Source organism: Symphodus melops (assembly GCF_947650265.1).
Source record: "Symphodus melops genome assembly, chromosome: 2".
In the NCBI taxonomy this organism is placed as follows: domain Eukaryota; kingdom Metazoa; phylum Chordata; class Actinopteri; order Labriformes; family Labridae; genus Symphodus; species Symphodus melops.
In genome coordinates, this window is record NC_136692.1 from 8,695,769 (window position 1) to 8,714,151 (window position 18,383).

At 38.9% G+C, this 18,383-nt stretch overlaps 2 protein-coding genes across 2 annotated transcripts; both read right to left on the reverse strand.

The window, feature by feature from the left end:
* Window positions 1-317: 317 nt before the first annotated feature.
* Window positions 318-7,969, reverse strand: LOC306820005 (arachidonate 12-lipoxygenase, 12R-type-like). Its single transcript, XM_079337631.1, has 15 exons — window positions 7,896-7,969; window positions 7,570-7,747; window positions 6,761-6,965; window positions 6,544-6,625; window positions 6,200-6,322; window positions 5,380-5,483; window positions 5,069-5,235; window positions 4,370-4,513; window positions 3,949-4,152; window positions 3,753-3,839; window positions 2,909-3,078; window positions 1,605-1,726; window positions 1,058-1,158; window positions 791-961; window positions 318-575 (listed from the first exon to the last, which is right to left on the reverse strand). Exons 2-15 carry the CDS (start codon window positions 7,720-7,722, stop codon window positions 396-398), a joined length of 2,013 nt encoding a protein of 670 aa, XP_079193757.1. The 5' UTR covers window positions 7,723-7,747; window positions 7,896-7,969; the 3' UTR covers window positions 318-395.
* Window positions 7,970-10,100: 2,131 nt separating this feature from the next.
* LOC306820007 (arachidonate 12-lipoxygenase, 12R-type-like) lies at window positions 10,101-17,374 on the reverse strand (the record flags this gene model as incomplete). Its single annotated transcript, XM_079337633.1, has 14 exons — window positions 10,101-10,729; window positions 10,943-11,113; window positions 11,210-11,310; window positions 11,439-11,560; window positions 12,207-12,376; window positions 13,448-13,534; window positions 13,644-13,847; window positions 14,054-14,197; window positions 14,682-14,848; window positions 14,993-15,096; window positions 15,819-15,941; window positions 16,162-16,243; window positions 16,379-16,583; window positions 17,222-17,374. The coding sequence occupies 14 exons, from the start codon at window positions 17,372-17,374 to the stop codon at window positions 10,550-10,552; spliced, it is 2,013 nt and encodes a 670-aa protein (XP_079193759.1). The 3' UTR covers window positions 10,101-10,549.
* Between the last annotated feature and the right edge of the window lie 1,009 nt (window positions 17,375-18,383).

The following is an 18,383-nucleotide window of genomic DNA, read 5'->3' on the forward strand; positions in this document are numbered from 1 at the left end:
TAAAGGTGCAGAGACTGCAGATCTCGTGGCTTTAGTCAGATGAACATCGGAGAGACAAGTGCTCTATGGGTAGGTTGAAGACCAGTCTCCCTGCTGCATTTTGGATTATCTGCAGGTGCATGTTAGAAGACCTGCCAATATGTGAGTGCAAGTGTAATTCAAAGTTTTCACAAATGCATGATCCACCATCACCTCATTTTATTATTTACAACATTACAATTGCATGATAGACAGAGTACAAGCACAATATAAAAAGTAATCAGTAGACAGTTTTAAGACAAACTACATTAATTAGGATTTCCTGAGGAGGACGCCAACCCTAGGGATAGAAAGAGATGCCTTATCTACAAAATGCCCTTGAAAAGTTTCAGAAAGGAGGACGTTCTCTGCCATGTTCAGATAGCCACACTGTTTTCCAGCAGTGCAGGGTCCATGTATGTGTATGGGACCTCCAGAGTCTTGTTTCTGGTTTTGATAACTGTGCTTAGAATTTCAAGTTCTCCTTGAAAGTCGACAATGAGCTTGGAGGGAATCTCCTCACAGAAATGATCCTCTGGAAACTGTCCGAGAGCAACCTAACAAAAAGGCAGCATGTGTTAGTGAGATAAGGAAGCAAACATAGAGATCGTCATGGTGTGTTTTTTTTTTTGACTTTATGGGTTTCAATATATCTGGATTATCAAAACATTGCCAAGAAGAATGAACACAGTCATGAGTTATGTCAGCTTAGATACTCCAAATACAAGCTTGATGGTTGGATTCTTCTTTGGATCAAAATTTGTTTACTTACAAAGTCAGTCGATTGTTTGCTGAGCAGCCACATTGTAGACATTCCCTGAGCTGTTGTATTGACGTCAGGGAGCGTCTGAAACATGGTAGCCTCGCTGGTTGTCCCCTTGGTAGTTGGTGGAGCACGTTGCAGAGAGATGGGAGTGTTGGGCATCCAGCCACCATAGTCATACTGCAAAGAACAAATTATGGAGAAACGTTAGAAAAGTAATAATGAACCTATGACGTAAAATAAATGATGCATATATAATAAATAACAGTGTTGTACCTGTCCGGAGTTGACAGCTGAGTGCTGGCCTGAGCAAGTGAAAATCACCATGGTAACAAACTTGACCAACTCATCCACTGAGTCAAGACTTTGAGGGATTCCTGAAAATGCAATAAACAGCAACAATAAATATTTCCAGGACAATTAACCCCTTGACGCCTATTGTCGTGAATTTGCATTAAACCACTTCCGCTCCAAATCTAGCCATAATTAGTGTCCATATTCATCCACTGCCAGTTGAAGCACTTTCAATACATAACTAGGAACCTTTTGCAAGCATTAGTTTATCATAGGACCAGTTGGAGACAGAACAACATGTTTGATGTGCTTTTTACGTGGTGTTTTTATGTAATATCTATGTTATGCGCTATTTTCAAATAAACTTTTTCATCATAATTTAGCATCTCCTTGAAAGCAGAAACACGTAAAATACGCGTTTTAATACTTGGAAACAAATTCAGGCGTCAGTCTAGCAAATTATTAATTCATATTATTTAGAATTTGGGTTTTTCACGTCAAGAAACTGTCAGCTTTCTTTTAACCACACCTGTGCAGGACTGGGAAAGGAATCCATGTTCAAAAATGTCCTGAATCCACTTCTGCAGTTCAGAGTCCTGGTGAACCTCAGCGTCTGTTTTGTAGTAGTGGCAAAGCACTCCCCTCACAAACCTTAAAGAAAAATAGAAGTAGGGTGGAATTAAACTGCAACTCTGTGAGCATTTATTCAGGTTGTTGCCTGATCTGGGTCATCAGACAAAATGTTTGAGTCGGTTGACAGTTTTCTAACAGTTCTTTGGCATCCCCCAGAAACACTTTGCAATACTGTAGGACCCAACACTCGTCCTGAGATGCATCCTACTGTTTCAGCATGAAATACAATGACATGTGTTATGGAAAATTTTACTCCATTTGTACTACGAAGGTCTCATAGAATCTGTCATATAAAATGTATCTGAAATGTCTTAGAATACTACATGCACAGCATCTTGGGTGTTTTGTTTCCCATCATTTTGTTCCCTTTATTCTGTTTCTCACACTGTACATGTGGGAAGAGTCACCAAGGCTCTTTCTCACTGGACTCCATCTCCTTCTCAGCCTTGGGAGATGGTAAATAGTCATGTAGTCTCTTTTCTCACACTAGGGGATAGATTGTGCCCTGCCAGGTGGGCAGTGGCTCTATGTGGGGTCTATGTGATGGGGAAGTGCTCTGTGTAGTGTGATGGAAATGTATAAGTTTTCATGTTTGCTTTTTCTCGGGGCCTCTTTCTCTCCTCACCGTGTGAGAGAGGGGTCTTCGAACGCTTATCTTGCCTTCGAATAAATGTTCATTGAGACCAGATCGATCTTGGGGTTCCTTTTTGAATAGATCTTCTCACTCTTTATTTTCACTCTTTGGTAATGGAAAAAATTCCACAACAGATGTTAGGAACCACAGCCAAGACTTAAAGATAGAGCTGTTTTACTATTTGTTAAATGTTAGAGATGTGTTAGGGTGTTGATTTTGAATAGAGAATGGGAATATTACTACTTACTATTGTTACCTTCAACATTTCAAAACAGCTCACAGAGCTTAGCTCTAGTCATGTGTGTTTCTTGAACATGTAAAACACATTACTTCTTGGGCACTTAGGCACTGTTCAGAACTTTCTGGTATTAACGTTGCCTGGCAATAGTTACAGAAATAAAACAAACCTGGAACCTATAGTGTTTTCTTTAAGTGTAGAAAATCCTCTTTTTATTTATTTAGTTTCTCTTAATTGTACAAAACCAAACCATTTTAAACAGAGTAATGGTGAATCTTAGAGGGCATTAAAAAGAACATATATCTTTTATTGTGACTGCCTAGAGTACCTGTGGATGATCTCCCAAAGCTTGAGTCCATCATCTCTGTAGTAGTAGTTGGGTACAGACTCCATCTCACGCTCAGCTATGTTGTCTGGTAGACAGAGGGAGCTGTAGGTCATTGAAGACAGTGATCTTTTCAGGATGGTGATCATACCCTCTCCACCAGAAGCTGCAAACTGGGGAAAAGTCAATATTGTATTTAGAGATGTGTACAGTACAGATGTATAGAGTACATGTGACGAAAAAGAAAGTAACGCTGCAATGGCCCAAAGGATGTCCATTCGAAGAGACAGATTTCAAATCCCAAGACGATGCCCATTTTAAAGCATGTACAATATCCAAGACAATGCAAAATATGGTCTCTGGGCCTGTATACATGACAACAGGCCATATCTTCCACCCTCTGACACCAACAAATACTGATTTTGAGGCTGCCAACTACATACTACTATAAAATCCAGTATGCAGCATGTAGCATGTACTGTAGTACAGTAGGATGTAGTATGAGCCAGTCAGTGGTTATGTTGCAGTATATCAGGCCAGACTAAGTTGGATTCATGTATTGGGAAGTAAACAACATCTCAGCTGACAGCAAACGCTACTATAGTGTGGCATCCACTTACTTAGTCTGAAAAAACTGTAAGGATTCTTTTTGATTTTCATGATTGGAGAATAAAATACTGTAGGTTTTTTCCCAAATCAGTACGATATCTGGGTATTTTTTTGTGAACGAAACATCTCAAATTTGTTTGAATACTATACATACTGCATTTTGGCAGAGTCAGTACATATTACTAGTTCATCAGGCAGTTTTGTAAACTGTATGTTTGTCTTCAAGTGTTGACTGTACCTTTGTGAAAACTCCAGTCTCAGATATTAGAGCAACGCGAGCCAAGAAGTCGATCTGCAGAGTGTAGCGAGTGTGAGGGATAAGGAGCTGAGGGAAAGATTGAACCCTGTTAGTTACAACATTAATTGCAAAATAATAAATCAGGATATACTACTGTACCATTTATATTGAAGTGTGTTTTTACTTAAATATAGACCTTGTACAGTGGATGCACCATGGGCACATTGCGGAGCAGGGACACAGCAAACACCTCAGCCAGCAGATGAGTGCGCAGCAGGTGAACATTGAGCTGGTGTTCGCTGAAATCTGCACTTCGAACAAAAAGCTTGGCCATCAACCAGTCGTACTCAGAATCAGAAGGAAGAAAGATGGGATTGTCTTCTCCTGGAGTCTGCTTCAGCTACAGGAACAATAATATATTAATGTATGATAGGGTAGTTTATTATTTAGACATGTCAGTCAAGGACATCACCTGCCAGATGGACAACAAACAAACTCAGTTAACTGATTTAATGTAACTGTTAATCTCAAAAGTATATTCAACTAAAAGGCATATTGTTGCCAATTAAGTTAATGAAGGACTCGAGATTTGCGTCAATTCCAAAGATCAGGCTAACCTGAATAGCGATTGGCATCAGCTTATCATCAGGTGTTTTGTGGAGCAGGACGAGGGGAGCCATCAAGTACTGCTTCTTCCCGTTGATGGTGTTTGGTGTGACTCCATCCAATTGCTTGTAGTCAAGCAGGTATATGTTTCCATTCTAGAGAAATTTTAGAGGAGTTTAGTTTTTTTGAAAGTTTTGGCAGGATAAGAAATTCAAATATAACAAAGCAAATTAATTATTTCACATGTTACAGAACTGACAAGCAACATCTCAACTCGGTTGGGACAGACAAAAAAATGTTACTAATACAATGGCAAGGAAATGTACAGTTTCCATTCAAATCTGGCACTAATCCAGTTTCGCTTAGGGCCTTCTTCAGGTCTGAGGCTTCACTGTTAGGCAGTTGAATTTCTTTGCTGAAGTTGTCTGTTTTGACTTGACATGTTTTTTGGGTTGTTTTTTTTTTTTTACAGTTTTCTTGCTCTTACATTTTGAAGCCCATTGTTTGTACTTCACAGAAAATTTCCCTTGTTTGTTTTGGCTTTTTGTTGTTGTTGCATTGCTTCTTAATGTGCAACCTGTTAATATTACTGAAAATCTCTCAGCCATTGCATTGCGAATACCCTTGTTAGCTATGGTTAGCTTAACTCCAATTCACACTTCATTAAAATGTTGCTGTCAAGTGTTTGACCACACAAAAAGTCATTAGACCTGCATTTCTCCTGATAAGCAACCCCCACCACGGAGAAACACCATCTCGTCAGTTACAGGGAAGTTTTCAGGCAAGACTGAACAACGTCGGATCAAACTGGGGTTGACACCATTGAGATACTGGTAGCCAAAAAAGGCATCATCCCTCCAGTGTTTCTGGACATATTCTGAAATGACAGCAGGGTTTACCAACTTTGTATTCATTTGAACACCATTGGACAAAATGTCTGAATGTTACAGATCTCCAGTTCTTTGTTATAGTTAGCAGGTTAAAATGGCTACAAAGATTTTCCATCATTTCAGAGTCTTACCTGATATGTCAGTTTGTTTGTTGCAGAACACTTTTTTAATGTCGTTAATATCGGACCAATTCTTCTCGCTAAAAGTCAGTCCCTTCAGTTGCAGTTCTGCAAGCCTAAGAAATAAGGAAATCTGTCAAATCGTACTACTACTATACTAACTTGCTTTCAATACCAGATCTTAAAGGTCAAATATTATACGCTTTTTCAACAAGTTTAAATAAGTGTCAGAGCTCTCCAAAACATGTCTGTGAAGTTTTGTGCTAAAAATCCAGCTGATCCTGTATTTGATCATGCTTATAAACCCCTCTATTTCAGTCCTGTTCAGAACAGGCTGTTTCTGGGTCTGTAGCTTTAAGTGTAAATTAAGTGTAAGTGTCTGATCATGCTACTCTCTGTAAGGTGATGTGGTTCAGGTTTTCTTACACCAAGCGGTTTTGATAATGGTGAGAAAGCAGATTTAAAGGGCAGAACAAACAAGAATTTTGTGGGAGAAACATTCACCTGGGAAAGGATTACTGCCCTTTGTGATGTCACAAAGGTAAACTCTCCAAACAGCCTGTTTGAGCTCACATTTTCTGGAAAGAGGAGCAGGCCAAAGATGGAGAGGATGGACTTTTCTTATTATAATAATAATTTCAATAATTTTGAAATGTTCCATTTTAATGTTAATTTTATTTCCTCCTCTATGATGCTTTTGATGTGTTGTTGGCCTTGTTGTTGAAATGTCCCAATAAACTTGCCTTGCCTTAAAGCTGGAATGAATTCAGTCAGGTTCTGTTAAGACTCAAATCCTTCAGAAAGTACTTTACGATAACATTGAGGACCTCACCCAGAAGATGCAGTTAGGACGAATTCTTTAGCTTTGGTGAAAGAGAAGACAACCTCACATGGCAAAGAAGAAGGGCTGGATGCTTTCATGCAGTGAGGAAGTCCCTCTTTATAAACATCCCATCTGGATATAGAACATACCGGTAAAGGAAAAGGAAGGAATTTAAACTTAAAATAAAAATATTACATATTACACTCTGTGTTATTAGAAAAAAAGTTCAATATTCAAAAAAGGATAAAGACTAAAATGACGCTCAACTGTAAGACAGTCAGGTACGTTTGTGTGCTTAACTTTAATCACAGGTTTTTGTTTTGTGGAATGCAGAATGTTGAGAATGAACTCGCCTGTACAGTTCTTCTCTCTGCTTCAGCTCCTTCTCCCTGCAGTACTTGCCAAGATGGTGATTGTCGTCAAAGATTCGTAGAGCTGGAAAAAATATAGTGATTTATAATGTCCTGCTTTCTTAAGGTTTGAGTATAGTATAGTTAGATCATAAGAAAGCATTTATGATAAAAAATCCAAATACATATATCCCTAATATTGAAGTACAGATTCACCAACCTGTCCCTTCTCTGAACAGGTGAACCTCGCAACCAGCAATCCAACGGTAGATGGGAAAGGTGTATATGTCGCCTTCTGGGGATTTAATTTTGATCTTATCAGGAAACCAGTTGTCTTCTGGAAACATTGGAAGAGGCTTTTTGTCAAGTTCAATCAGCACTAGCTTTCCAAGAGAGGTGGGACAGCACACAGAAAATTTAGACTCCTGCACACAGACAAAGAGACGGTGAGTGAAGTTCTGTGCATAAATCTAAATGCAACTGTGCTTTCATTATGCTGCATTCATTGAATACTGCAAAGAGACTTATTATTGGCAAAGATACAGTGCCAGAAAACAAAAATTTAACACAATAACTTTTCTCCATTTCCATCAATTTTAATTAAAAATATATAACATTGACAATGTTCAACTGTGGTCCATATTTGGCTTGCATTAATGGATAATGATTATTTTCAGATTCTTTTACAGTGATTTTTTTAGTGCTTCTAGGGTGAGTAATAGACTTTCATGAGGAGAGAAGAAAGAACATTCTCATTTTGAGAATTATTGTTTTGTCATATGCCTGTAATTCTTTCTCCTGTTGTCTTTGAACATTTTTTACAACATAATAATACAAAAAGAAGAAACAATAAAAAATGTTATTTTGGAAAGTCAGTCCACTACCCTGTGTAAATGGTTGTGGTAAAGTTAAAATCTCATTTTGACAACCAGCTTGACCTGCAGTATTAAGACCTATAATCTGCAGTATAATGATCTGGCTGCATATTTCAACAGTAACATTTAAAATCCGGGGTCGATCCAGACTCACAGCTCCCAGGTAGAAGGTGGCAGATCCTTTAATGCTTGTTAGCCATGTTCTCTTACTCTCCCCGTCCGTGCCCACCAGCTTAATGAAGACATTGTTGGTGGTGGCTGCCTGAGCGAGGTTTGAATTAGATACAATCACTTTATATTTCACCATTTTGCCTTTGAGAATCAGGTGAACACTGGTGGAGAAGACAGAGAGATAATGACCCAAGTTAATATGCAACTCTGTGTAGAAATTAAGACAATTTGCTGTATTTATCTATTTAACTGACTTCTAAGAGTTTTTGTTCTCCAAATTATTACCATTGAAATCTCAAGCTCTCTTACCTTACAGGTACTCTTTAGAAAAAGTTGTCTCCAATTGTCACCTTTGCTTTTATACATACAGAGCAGTAATAGGGATTGTGTCTTTGATACATATGAATATTTTTTAGTGAAACTTTATCCTCCAGGTCTGAGCCGAACTCCACCCACTGCAGTATTTAAAAAAAAGTTAGAAACAGGAGACGTTACGGAGGATGAGGGCGAGGCAATGGGACTTGAGGTTGTTAACATCGCTTCTTCTTTGTTTGTTCACGTAAATGTCACGGTGGAGACAAGTCCCAGCCTGAGTTCTAACTTGCATTAGAGGACAATATTTCAATAATAATGAAAGATATGTGATAGTGTGCAGTATCTCTTAAATAGGTCTGACCTGTTAGCATCAGCAGGACACTTTCTGCCTTTATTTGAGAGAAGGGACAGTGTATAAAATCGGAAATCAGTGAGAGAGAGAGAGAGAGAGAGAGAGAGAGATTGGAATAGCTTGCAGGAAAGGAGTCACAGGTTGGATTTAAAGGTCCTATATTATGTCCTCTTTGGGGTTCATATCTTATTTATGTGCCAACTAAAGTACCTTCACAATCACTAATGTTCGAAAAAAAAGTGTCTGTTTTCATGTTCTGCTGCTCCATGCAGCATCTCTCATCTGCCTGTGTTTTCAACGCTCTAAATCCCCCACGGTCCCCACGCGGGCCTTGTCTGATATGATTGGTCTGCCGTTATGGGCGTTCACACAGGCGTGCAGCATGAACTTGTTCTTGCAATAACAAGCAAATGGACTTGGATCAGTAATATCACACTGGCAAAGTTCATTCATGGGGGGCTAGAGGCTAGAGAGAAGTGGACAAGGCTTGTTTGTTTCTTTCAATTCTTTTTTGTAGAAAATGGAAAATCAGGCCTTTTTCTTTAATGTTTCTCAGAAATGTCCACAGTTTAGAGAGGAAACTATCAAATAACCTTTGTGATTTTAGAATTAAGCATGAAGCCTTGGCAAGACAAGTAATTGTTTGTCTTGCCAATTTGCCAACTTCCTACCTTTCTCCTTTATCTACCTTTTTCCATATGGGGCAGAGATATATTTACTTTTAACTACATGCAGTATAGGGCCATAGTCCTTGTGGCAGTGGCTTTGGGTTCAAATACATGACTTCACTTGACTTTGCTTTATTGTCCCCGGGGGGAAATTCTTTTTCACTACACAGTACTATACATTTAAGGGCTGTGCGCTGTGCAGGGAACAGACATAGAAGACAACAGGACATACATATAATGCATACAGTCATGAATAAACGGGAGAGTGAGACTGGGGAGAGTTTATGTCGGCCTCTTGTTGAGGGCTGCTATGGCTGCAGGCACTAGGCGTTTGCCATATCGCGCCCTCCTGCAGAGCATGGACCTGTACCTTCGTCCGGAGGGCATGATGGTGAAGTGGCAGTTGAGTGGGTGTCACGTGTGAGTTTTGACCCAGTTTTTGACGGGAAGCAAATACATCCTCTGCAATTCGCTGCATGTCATCCCCTATTCCTATTTCATTTCTCTTCAGCTTTCCTATCTATTAAAGGCATATGACCCAAACAACAACTGAAAGAAAAAATAAAAGAATTGGGTAAATTGGTGAGTTGCAAGTTGAAAGACAACACTGTCAGTTGTAAGACATGCCCTTGGATAGATATACCCTTGGCCCATGGATGGGAGTCTGAAAGACTCACACTTGTCTTTGGAAGAAAGTCAGAAAGCTCCTCAATGTTTACATGTGAGATCAAATGTGAAATTGTGAGGGTATTAGATAGTGTGTAGGTATTCATGAAAGAGCATTAGCTTTTTCAAAAAGGCGCAAAGGGACTGTGCAGTTTAAATCAAGTTTGGAAGTCAATTAAACCACCGAGGGGCGACAGAGGAGAAAAGTCTACGTGGGGACTCAGGGCTCTGTTGAGAAGGTTAGGTCAGATGTTTTTCATTGGCAGAGTGTAGTGGGCAGGAGGTAGTGTGATTTTTGTTGCTGTTTTTTTTTGTTGATCATCTGCAGTGGTTTGATAGTACATGTTGGAAGACCTATATACCAATATGTGAGTCAAAGTGCAATTCAAAGTTTGAGTTTATTATTGACAGTCATATTGCAATTGCATGATCGTTCAGGTGCATATATGATTGACAAAGAAAAAAAAAAAGACAGATGCAAAAGAGTGATCATTCTTAGAGTCACGCCTGGCAGTGTTGGGTCAACAAGTGCACAGGTCTATGACATTTGTCACGGAAATGTCCAGATCGTATGTTCAGATACATCAAAGAAAGAAAAATAGAGACCATATAACTCATAACTGGTGTTAAAATGGTTGTAATGCAACTCTGCTTAACAGAGCTGTTTTTATGCAAAGTGAAGTCTACCTGAGTGTAAGAGTTGTGTCTGGTATACAAATGCTGTAAATTGATTGAGTGAGTTTACCCAGTGGCAAAGTTACCATGAGAAGATTAAAAAAAAAAAAAGCTTCACACAATCAGAGTACAAGCACAATATAAAAAGTAATCAGTAGACAGGTTAAAGACAAACTACGCGAATTAGGATTTTCTTAGGAGGACGCCATCCCTAAGGATGGAAAGAGATGCCCTTTCAACAAAATGCTCATGAAAAGTTTCAGAAAGGAGGACATTCTCTGCCATGTTCAGATAGCCACACTGTTTTCCAGCAGTGCAGGGTCCATGTATGTGTATGGGACCTCCAGAGTCTTGTTTCTGGTTTTGATAACTGTGCTTAGAATTTCAAGTTCTCCTTGAAAGTCGACAATGAGCTTGGAGGGAATCTCCTCACAGAAATGATCCTCTGGAAACTGTCCGAGAGCAACCTAACAAAAAGGCAGCATGTGTTAGTGAGATAAGGAAGCAAACATAGAGATCGTCATGGTGTGTTTCTTTTTGACTTTATGGGTTTCAATATATCTGGATTATCAAAACATTACCAAGAAGAATGAACACAGTCATGAGTTATGTCAGCTTAGATACTCCAAATACAAGCTTGATGGTTGGATTCTTCTTTGGATCAAAATTTGTTTACTTACAAAGTCAGTCGATTGTTTGCTGAGTAGCCACATTGTAGACATTCCCTGAGCTGTTGTATTGACGTCAGGGAGCGTCTGAAACATGGTAGCCTCGTTGGATCTCCCCTTGGTAGTTGGTGGAGCACGTTGCAGAGAGATGGGAGTGTTGGGCATCCAGCCACCATAGTCATACTGCAAAGAACAAATTATGGAGAAACGTTAGAAAAGTAATAATGAACCTATGACGTAAAATAAATGATGCATATATAATGAATAACAGTGTTGTACCTGTCCGGAGTTGACAGCTGAGTGCTGGCCTGAGCAAGTGAAAATCACCATGGTAACAAACTTGACCAACTCATCCACTGAGTCAAGACTTTGAGGGATTCCTGAAAATGCAATAAACAGCAACAATAAATATTTCCAGGACAATAAAGGAGAACCATTTGTCTGACAACTGTTTAATTCATATTTTTTATAATTTGGGTTTTTCACATCAGCTTTCTTTTAACCACACCTGTGCAGGACTGGGAAAGGAATCCATGTTCAAAAATGTCCCGAATCCACTTCTGCAGTTCAGAGTCCTGGTGAACCTCAGTGTCTGTTTTGTAGTAGTGGCAAAGCACTCCCCTCACAAACCTTTAAGAAAAATAGAAGTAAGGTGGAATTGAACTGCAACATTGTGAGCATTTATTCAGGTTGTTGCCTGATCTGGGTCATCAGACAAAATGTTTGAGTCGGTTGACAGTTTTCTAACAGTTCTTTGGCATCCCCCAGAAACACTTTGCAATACTGTAGGACCCAACACTCGTCCTGAGATGCATCCTACTGTTTCAGCATGAAATACAATGACATGTTAGGAACCACAGCCAAGACTTAAAGATAGAGCTGTTTTACTATGTGTTAAATGTTAGAGATGTGTTAGGGTGTTGATTTTGAATAGAGAATGGGAATATTACTACTTACTATTGTTACCTTCAACATTTCAAAACAGCTCACAGAGCTTAGCTCTAGTCATGTGTGTTTCTTGAACATGTAAAACACATTACTTCTTGGGCACTTAGGCACTGTTCAGAACTTTCTGGTATTAGCGTTGCCTGGCAATAGTTACAGAAATAAAACAAACCTGGAACCTATAGTGTTTTCTTTAAGTGTAGAAAATCCTCTTTTTATTTATTTAGTTTCTCTTAATTGTACAAAACTAAACCATTTTAAACAGAGTAATGGTGAATCTTAGAGGGCATTAAAAAGAACATATATCTTTTATTGTGACTGCCTAGAGTACCTGTGGATGATCTCCCAAAGCTTGAGTCCATCATCTCTGTAGTAGTAGTTGGGTACAGACTCCATCTCACGCTCAGCGATGTTGTCTGGTAGACAGAGGGAGCTGTAGGTCATTGAAGACAGTGATCTTTTCAGGATGGTGATCATACCCTCTCCACCAGAAGCTGCAAACTGGGGAAAAGTCAATATTGTATTTAGAGATGTGTACAGTACAGATGTATAGAGTACATGTGACGAAAAAGAAAGTAACGCTGCAATGGCCCAAAGGATGTCCATTCGAAGAGACAGATTTCAAATCCCAAGACGATGCTCATTTTAAAGCATGTACAATATCCAAGACAATGCAAAATATGGTCTCTGGGCCTGTATACATGACAACAGGCCATATCTTCCACCCTCTGACACCAACAAATACTGATTTTGAGGCTGCCAACTACATACTACTATAAAATCCAGTATGCAGCATGTAGCATGTACTGTAGTACAGTAGGATGTAGTATGAGCCAGTCGGTGGTTATTTTGCAGTATGTCAGGCCAGACTAAGTTGGATTCATGTATTGGGAAGTAAACAACATCCCAGCTGACAGCAAACGCTACTATAGTGTGGCATCCACTTACTTAGTCTGAAAAAACTGTAAGGATTATTTTTGATTTTCATGATTTGAGAATAAAAAAAGATAATTGCAACAAGTCCTCGTCTGTCACGTAATATGACCGATAGGAGCGTTTCCTAAATTAGCAGCCCCCCTATTAGCAGCGTACGGAGAAATGCCAGTAAATCGTCACCCTGCACTATCACACTGCTTGATGCACTTATCAAGGTAAGTGGTAATTAACAATTCTTTTAAGAAAAAAGTTAGCTTGCTTGGACTTTGGTTAGGGTTAGGGGTCAAACATCATTCCATGACGAACACACATTCACCGGATCATCGCTTGACTCTAAACGTAAATATTTGTCGTAATTTGACGCTTGCACAAACGGCCAGTGGAGTCGTATAGGTCGGAGGACAGGCTCGATAATTGGTAGTGTCTCTGTGGGGTTTGGTCTAATTGGGATTATTTCCCCAGCTGTCTGTGATTTAACCTCTGACCTGGCGCTTTGCTTTGTGGGAATTCTGGGTTTTTTTGGTGAACTATTTGTTTGAATGCTACACATACTGCATTTTGGCAGAGTCAGTACATATTACTAGTTCATCAGGCAGTTTTGTAAACTGTATGTTTGTCTTCAAGTGTTGACTGTACCTTTGTGAAAACTCCAGTCTCAGATATTAGAGCAACGCGAGCCAAGAAGTTGATCTGCAGAGTGTAGCGAGTGTGAGGGATAAGGAGCTGAGGGAAAGATTGAACCCTGTTAGTTACAACATTAATTGCAAAATAATAAATCAGGATATATTACTGTACCATTTATATTGAAGTGTGTTTTTACTTAAATATAGACCTTGTACAGTGGATGCACCATGGGCACATTGCGGAGCAGGGACACAGCAAACACCTCAGCCAGCAGATGAGTGCGCAGCAGGTGAACATTGAGCTGGTGTTCGCTGAAATCTGCACTTCGAACAAAAAGCTTGGCCATCAACCAGTCGTACTCAGAATCAGAAGGAAGAAAGATGGGATTGTCTTCTCCTGGAGTCTGCTTCAGCTACAGGAACAATAATATATTAATGTATGATAGGGTAGTTTATGTCAGTCAAGGACATCACCTGCCAGATGGACAACAAACAAACTCAGTTAACTGATTTAATGTAACTGTTAATCTCAAAAGTATATTCAACTAAAAGGCATATTGTTGCCAATTAAGTTAATGAAGGACTCGAGATTTGCGTCAATTCCAAAGATCAGGCTAACCTGAATAGCGATTGGCATCAGCTTATCATCAGGTGTTTTGTGGAGCAGGACGAGGGGAGCCATCAAGTACTGCTTCTTCCCGTTGATGATGTTTGGTGTGACTCCATCCAATTGCTTGTAGTCAAGCAGGTATATGTTTCCATTCTAGGGAAATTTTAGAGGAGTTTAGTTTTTTTGAAAGTTTTGGCAGGATAAGAAATTCAAATATAACAAAGCAAATTAATTATTTCACATGTTACAGAACTGACAAGTAACATCTCAGCTCAGCTCAATTCAAATCTGGCACTAATCCAGTTTCGCTTAGGGCCTTCTTCAGGTCTGAGGCTTCACTGTTAGGCTGTTGAATTTCTTTGCTGAAGTTGTCTGTTTTGACTTGACATGGTTATTTGTTTACAGTTTTCTTGCTCTTACATTTTGAAGCCCATTGTGTGTACTTCACAGAAAATGTCCCTTGTTTGTTTTGGCTTTTTGTTGTTGTTGCATTGCTTCTTAATGTGCAACCTGTTAATATTACTGAAAATCTCTCAGCCATTGCATTGCGAATACCCTTGTTAGCTATGGTTAGCTTAACTCACACTTCATTAAAATGTTGCTGTCAAGTGTTTGACCACACAAAAAGTCATTAGACCTGCATTTCTCCTGATAAGCAACCCCCACCACGGAGAAACACCATTTCGTCAGTTACAGGGAAGTTTTCAGGCAAGACTGAACAACGTCGGATCAAACTGGGGTTGACACCATTGAGATACTGGTAGCCAAAAAAGGCATCATCCCTCCAGTGTTTCTGGACATATTCTGAAATGACAGCAGGGTTTACCAACTTTGTATTCATTTGAACACCATTGGACAAAATGTCTGAATGTTATAGATGTCCAGTTCTTTGTTATAGTTAGCAGGTTAAAATGGCTAAAAAGATTTTCCATCAATTCAGAGTCTTACCTGATATGTCAGTTTTTTTGTTGCAGAACACTTTTTTTATGTCGTCAATATCGGACCAGTTCTCCTTGCTAAAAGTCAGTCCCTTCAGTTGCAGTTCTGCAAGCCTAAGAAATAAGGAAATCTGTCAAATGATGAAAACAAAAAACATACTACTACTATACTAACTTGCTTTCAATACCAGATCTTAAAGGTCAAATATTATACGCTTTTTCAACAAGTTTAAATAAGTGTCAGAGCTCTCCAAAACATGTCTGTGAAGTTTCTTGCCAAAAAATCCAGCTGATCCTGTATTTGATCATGCTTATAAACCCCTCTATTTCAGTCCTGTTCAGAACAGGCAGGTTTCTGGGTCTGTAGCTTTAAGTGTAAATTAGCTGTGTCTGATCACACTCCTCTCTGTAAGGTGATGTAGTTCAGGTTTTCTTATACCAAGCGGTTTTGATAATGGTGAGAAAGCAGATTTAAAGGGCAGAACAAACAAGAATTTTGTGGGAGAAACATTCACCTGGGAGAGGGTTACTGCCCTTTGTGATGTCACAAAGGTAAACTCTCCAAACAGCCTGTTTGAGCTCACATGTTCTGGAAAGAGGAGCAGGCCAAAGATGGAGAGGATGGACTTTTCTTATTATAATAATAATTTCAGTGATTTTTAAATTTTAATGTTAATTTTATTTCCTCCTCTATGATGCTTTTGATGTGTTGTTGGCCTTGTTGTTGAAATGTCCCAATAAACTTGCCTTGCCTTAAAGCTGGAATGAATTCAGTCAGGTTCTGTTAAGACTCAAATCCTTCAGAAAGTACTTTACGATAACATTGAGGACCTCACCCAGAAGATGCAGTTAGGACGAATTCTTTAGCTTTGGTGAAAGAGAAGACAACCTCACATGGCAAAGAGAAAGGGCTGGATGCTTTCATGCAGTGAGGAAGTCCCTCTTTATAAACATCCCATCTGGATATAGAACATACCGGTAAAGGAAAAGGAAGGAATTTAAACTTAAAATAAAAATATTCCATGTCACACTCTGTGTTCTTAGAAAAAAGTTAAATATTCAATTAAGGATTAAGACTAAAATGACGCTCAACTGTAAGACAGTCAGGTACGTTTGTGTGCTTAACTTTAATCACAGGTTTTTGTTTTGTGGAATGCAGAATGTTGAGTCTGAACTCGCCTGTACAGTTCTTCTCTCTGCTTCAGCTCCTTCTCCCTGCAGTACTTGCCAAGATGGTGATTGTCGTCAAAGATTCGTAGAGCTGGAAAAAATATAGTGATTTATAATGTCCTGCTTTCTTAAGGTTTGAGTATAGTATAGTTTGATCATAAGAAAGAATTTATGATAAAAAATCCAAATACATATATCCTTAATATTGAAGTACAGATTCACCAACCTGTCCCTTCTCTGAACAGGTGAACCTCGCAACCAGCAATCCAACGGTAGATGGGAAAGGTGTATATGTCGCCTTCTGGGGATTTAATTTTGATCTTATTAGGAAACCAGCTGTCTTCTGGAAACATTGGAAGAGGCTTTTTGTCAAGTTCAATCAGCACTAGCTTTCCAAGAGAGGTGGGACAGGACACGGAAAATGTAGAGTCCTGCACACAGACAAAGAGACGGTGAGTGAAGTTCTGTTTGCTGGCAGATTCACAGCTGGTGGTTTCATAGGTAAAAGTTTAAATGCAATATTGTTACAGGTAAGTCTATTTTTTGTACTTACTATGTACATTAGAGTTTGCATTTGGCTGCAAGAGGCTTTTGCTGATAAATACACATATAAAACATTGAACACACTGACTTTGCTTCATTTCATTTGATATTAATTGAAAATCCAGCATACATTTTAGATGTAGATGATAACACAGGGATAATGTTCAACTGTGGTCCATGGGTTGCATAAATGGATGATTCTTTACAGTAGGTTGTATGTACTTTTAGGATGTGTGATAAACTTGCATGAGGAGAGAAGAAAGTAATCGGAATTTAAAGAAATATTACTTTTGGCTTTACTTTTCTTCTCTTGTTGTCTTTCACTGTTTTTGAAAATTAAAAAAAAAAGAAGAAGGAGATTCAGGAACGTCAATCCACTACCCTGTGTAGATGGTTGTGGTAAAGTTAAAATCTCATTTTGACAACCAGCTTGACCGGCAGTATAAAGACCTATTATCTGCAGTATAATGATCTGGCTGCATATTTCAACAGTATCATTTAAAATCCAGGGTCGATCCAGACTCACAGCTCCCAGGTAGAAAGCGGCAGATCCTTTAATGCTTGTTAGCCATGTTCTCTTACTCTCCCCGTCCGTGCCCACCAGCTTAATGAAGACATTGTTGGTGGTGGCTGCCTGAGCGAGGTTTGAATTAGATACAATCACTTTATACTTCACCATTTTGCCTTTGAGAATCAGGTGAACACTGGTGGAGAAGACAGAGAGATAATGACCCAAGTTAATATGCAACTCTGTGTAGAAATTAAGACAATTTGCTGCCAAGTATTTATCTATTTAACTAACACGATATGACTTTCATTCAAATTGTTACAATTGAAACAATCAAAAGCCCTCTTACCGTACAGGTTATCTTTAGAAAATGTTGTCTCCAGTGAGTGGTCACCTCCCTTTTTATACATACAAAGCAGCAATAGGGGTGTGTCATTGGTACAAATTGATATATATCAGTGAAAAGTTATCCTCCAGTTCTGAGCCTATCTCCACCCACTGCATCATTTAAAAAAAAAAGAGAGAGAGAAAACGTTTCAAACCTAAACTGCTGCAAGAAAACAATGGAGCCTTTTAAGTTGTACAATCATGATCACTGTATCAATGTATCAATCATGTTATAAAAGTTGTTGAAACACAGACATTTTATGGCTTGACAATTCTTTATATCCACTGTATAAAAAAGTCTGTTGAAATTGTCGTCTCAGTGTTATTCTGTTTTGTTGTGACACTTTTCCTGTTACATGATGTCTTGTTTCAGACAGAGCTGCATTCTCACACGTTCCTTTATGCTTCCTTTATTGCTGGTTCCCAGCCACTATTCAGGTTCAAGTTCAGGTCACCGATCAATTTGGTTGCAGGGGAAATGCACTAAATACAACACTGAGAATACATAAAACATAGAAAGTGCAAATGAACGGCACATGAGTAAAAGTGTAGGGGTGCATAAAGTGTGCTTGTTCAATTCATACTATTGATAAAACAGGTATATTAAATTATATATAAATTACAGAGCCAAGAACAAGAGCTTCCCAGCCTGCTATCTCCATCCCTCCATATGACCTTCATCAAATTACAACAACCCCATCATGCAGCAAAGAGGATAAATAATGCTTAATGCATTTTAGAAGTAAAAGTCTTCATCAAGAAGGAAGGAGCTAAAATGCATCCTCTGCATTCA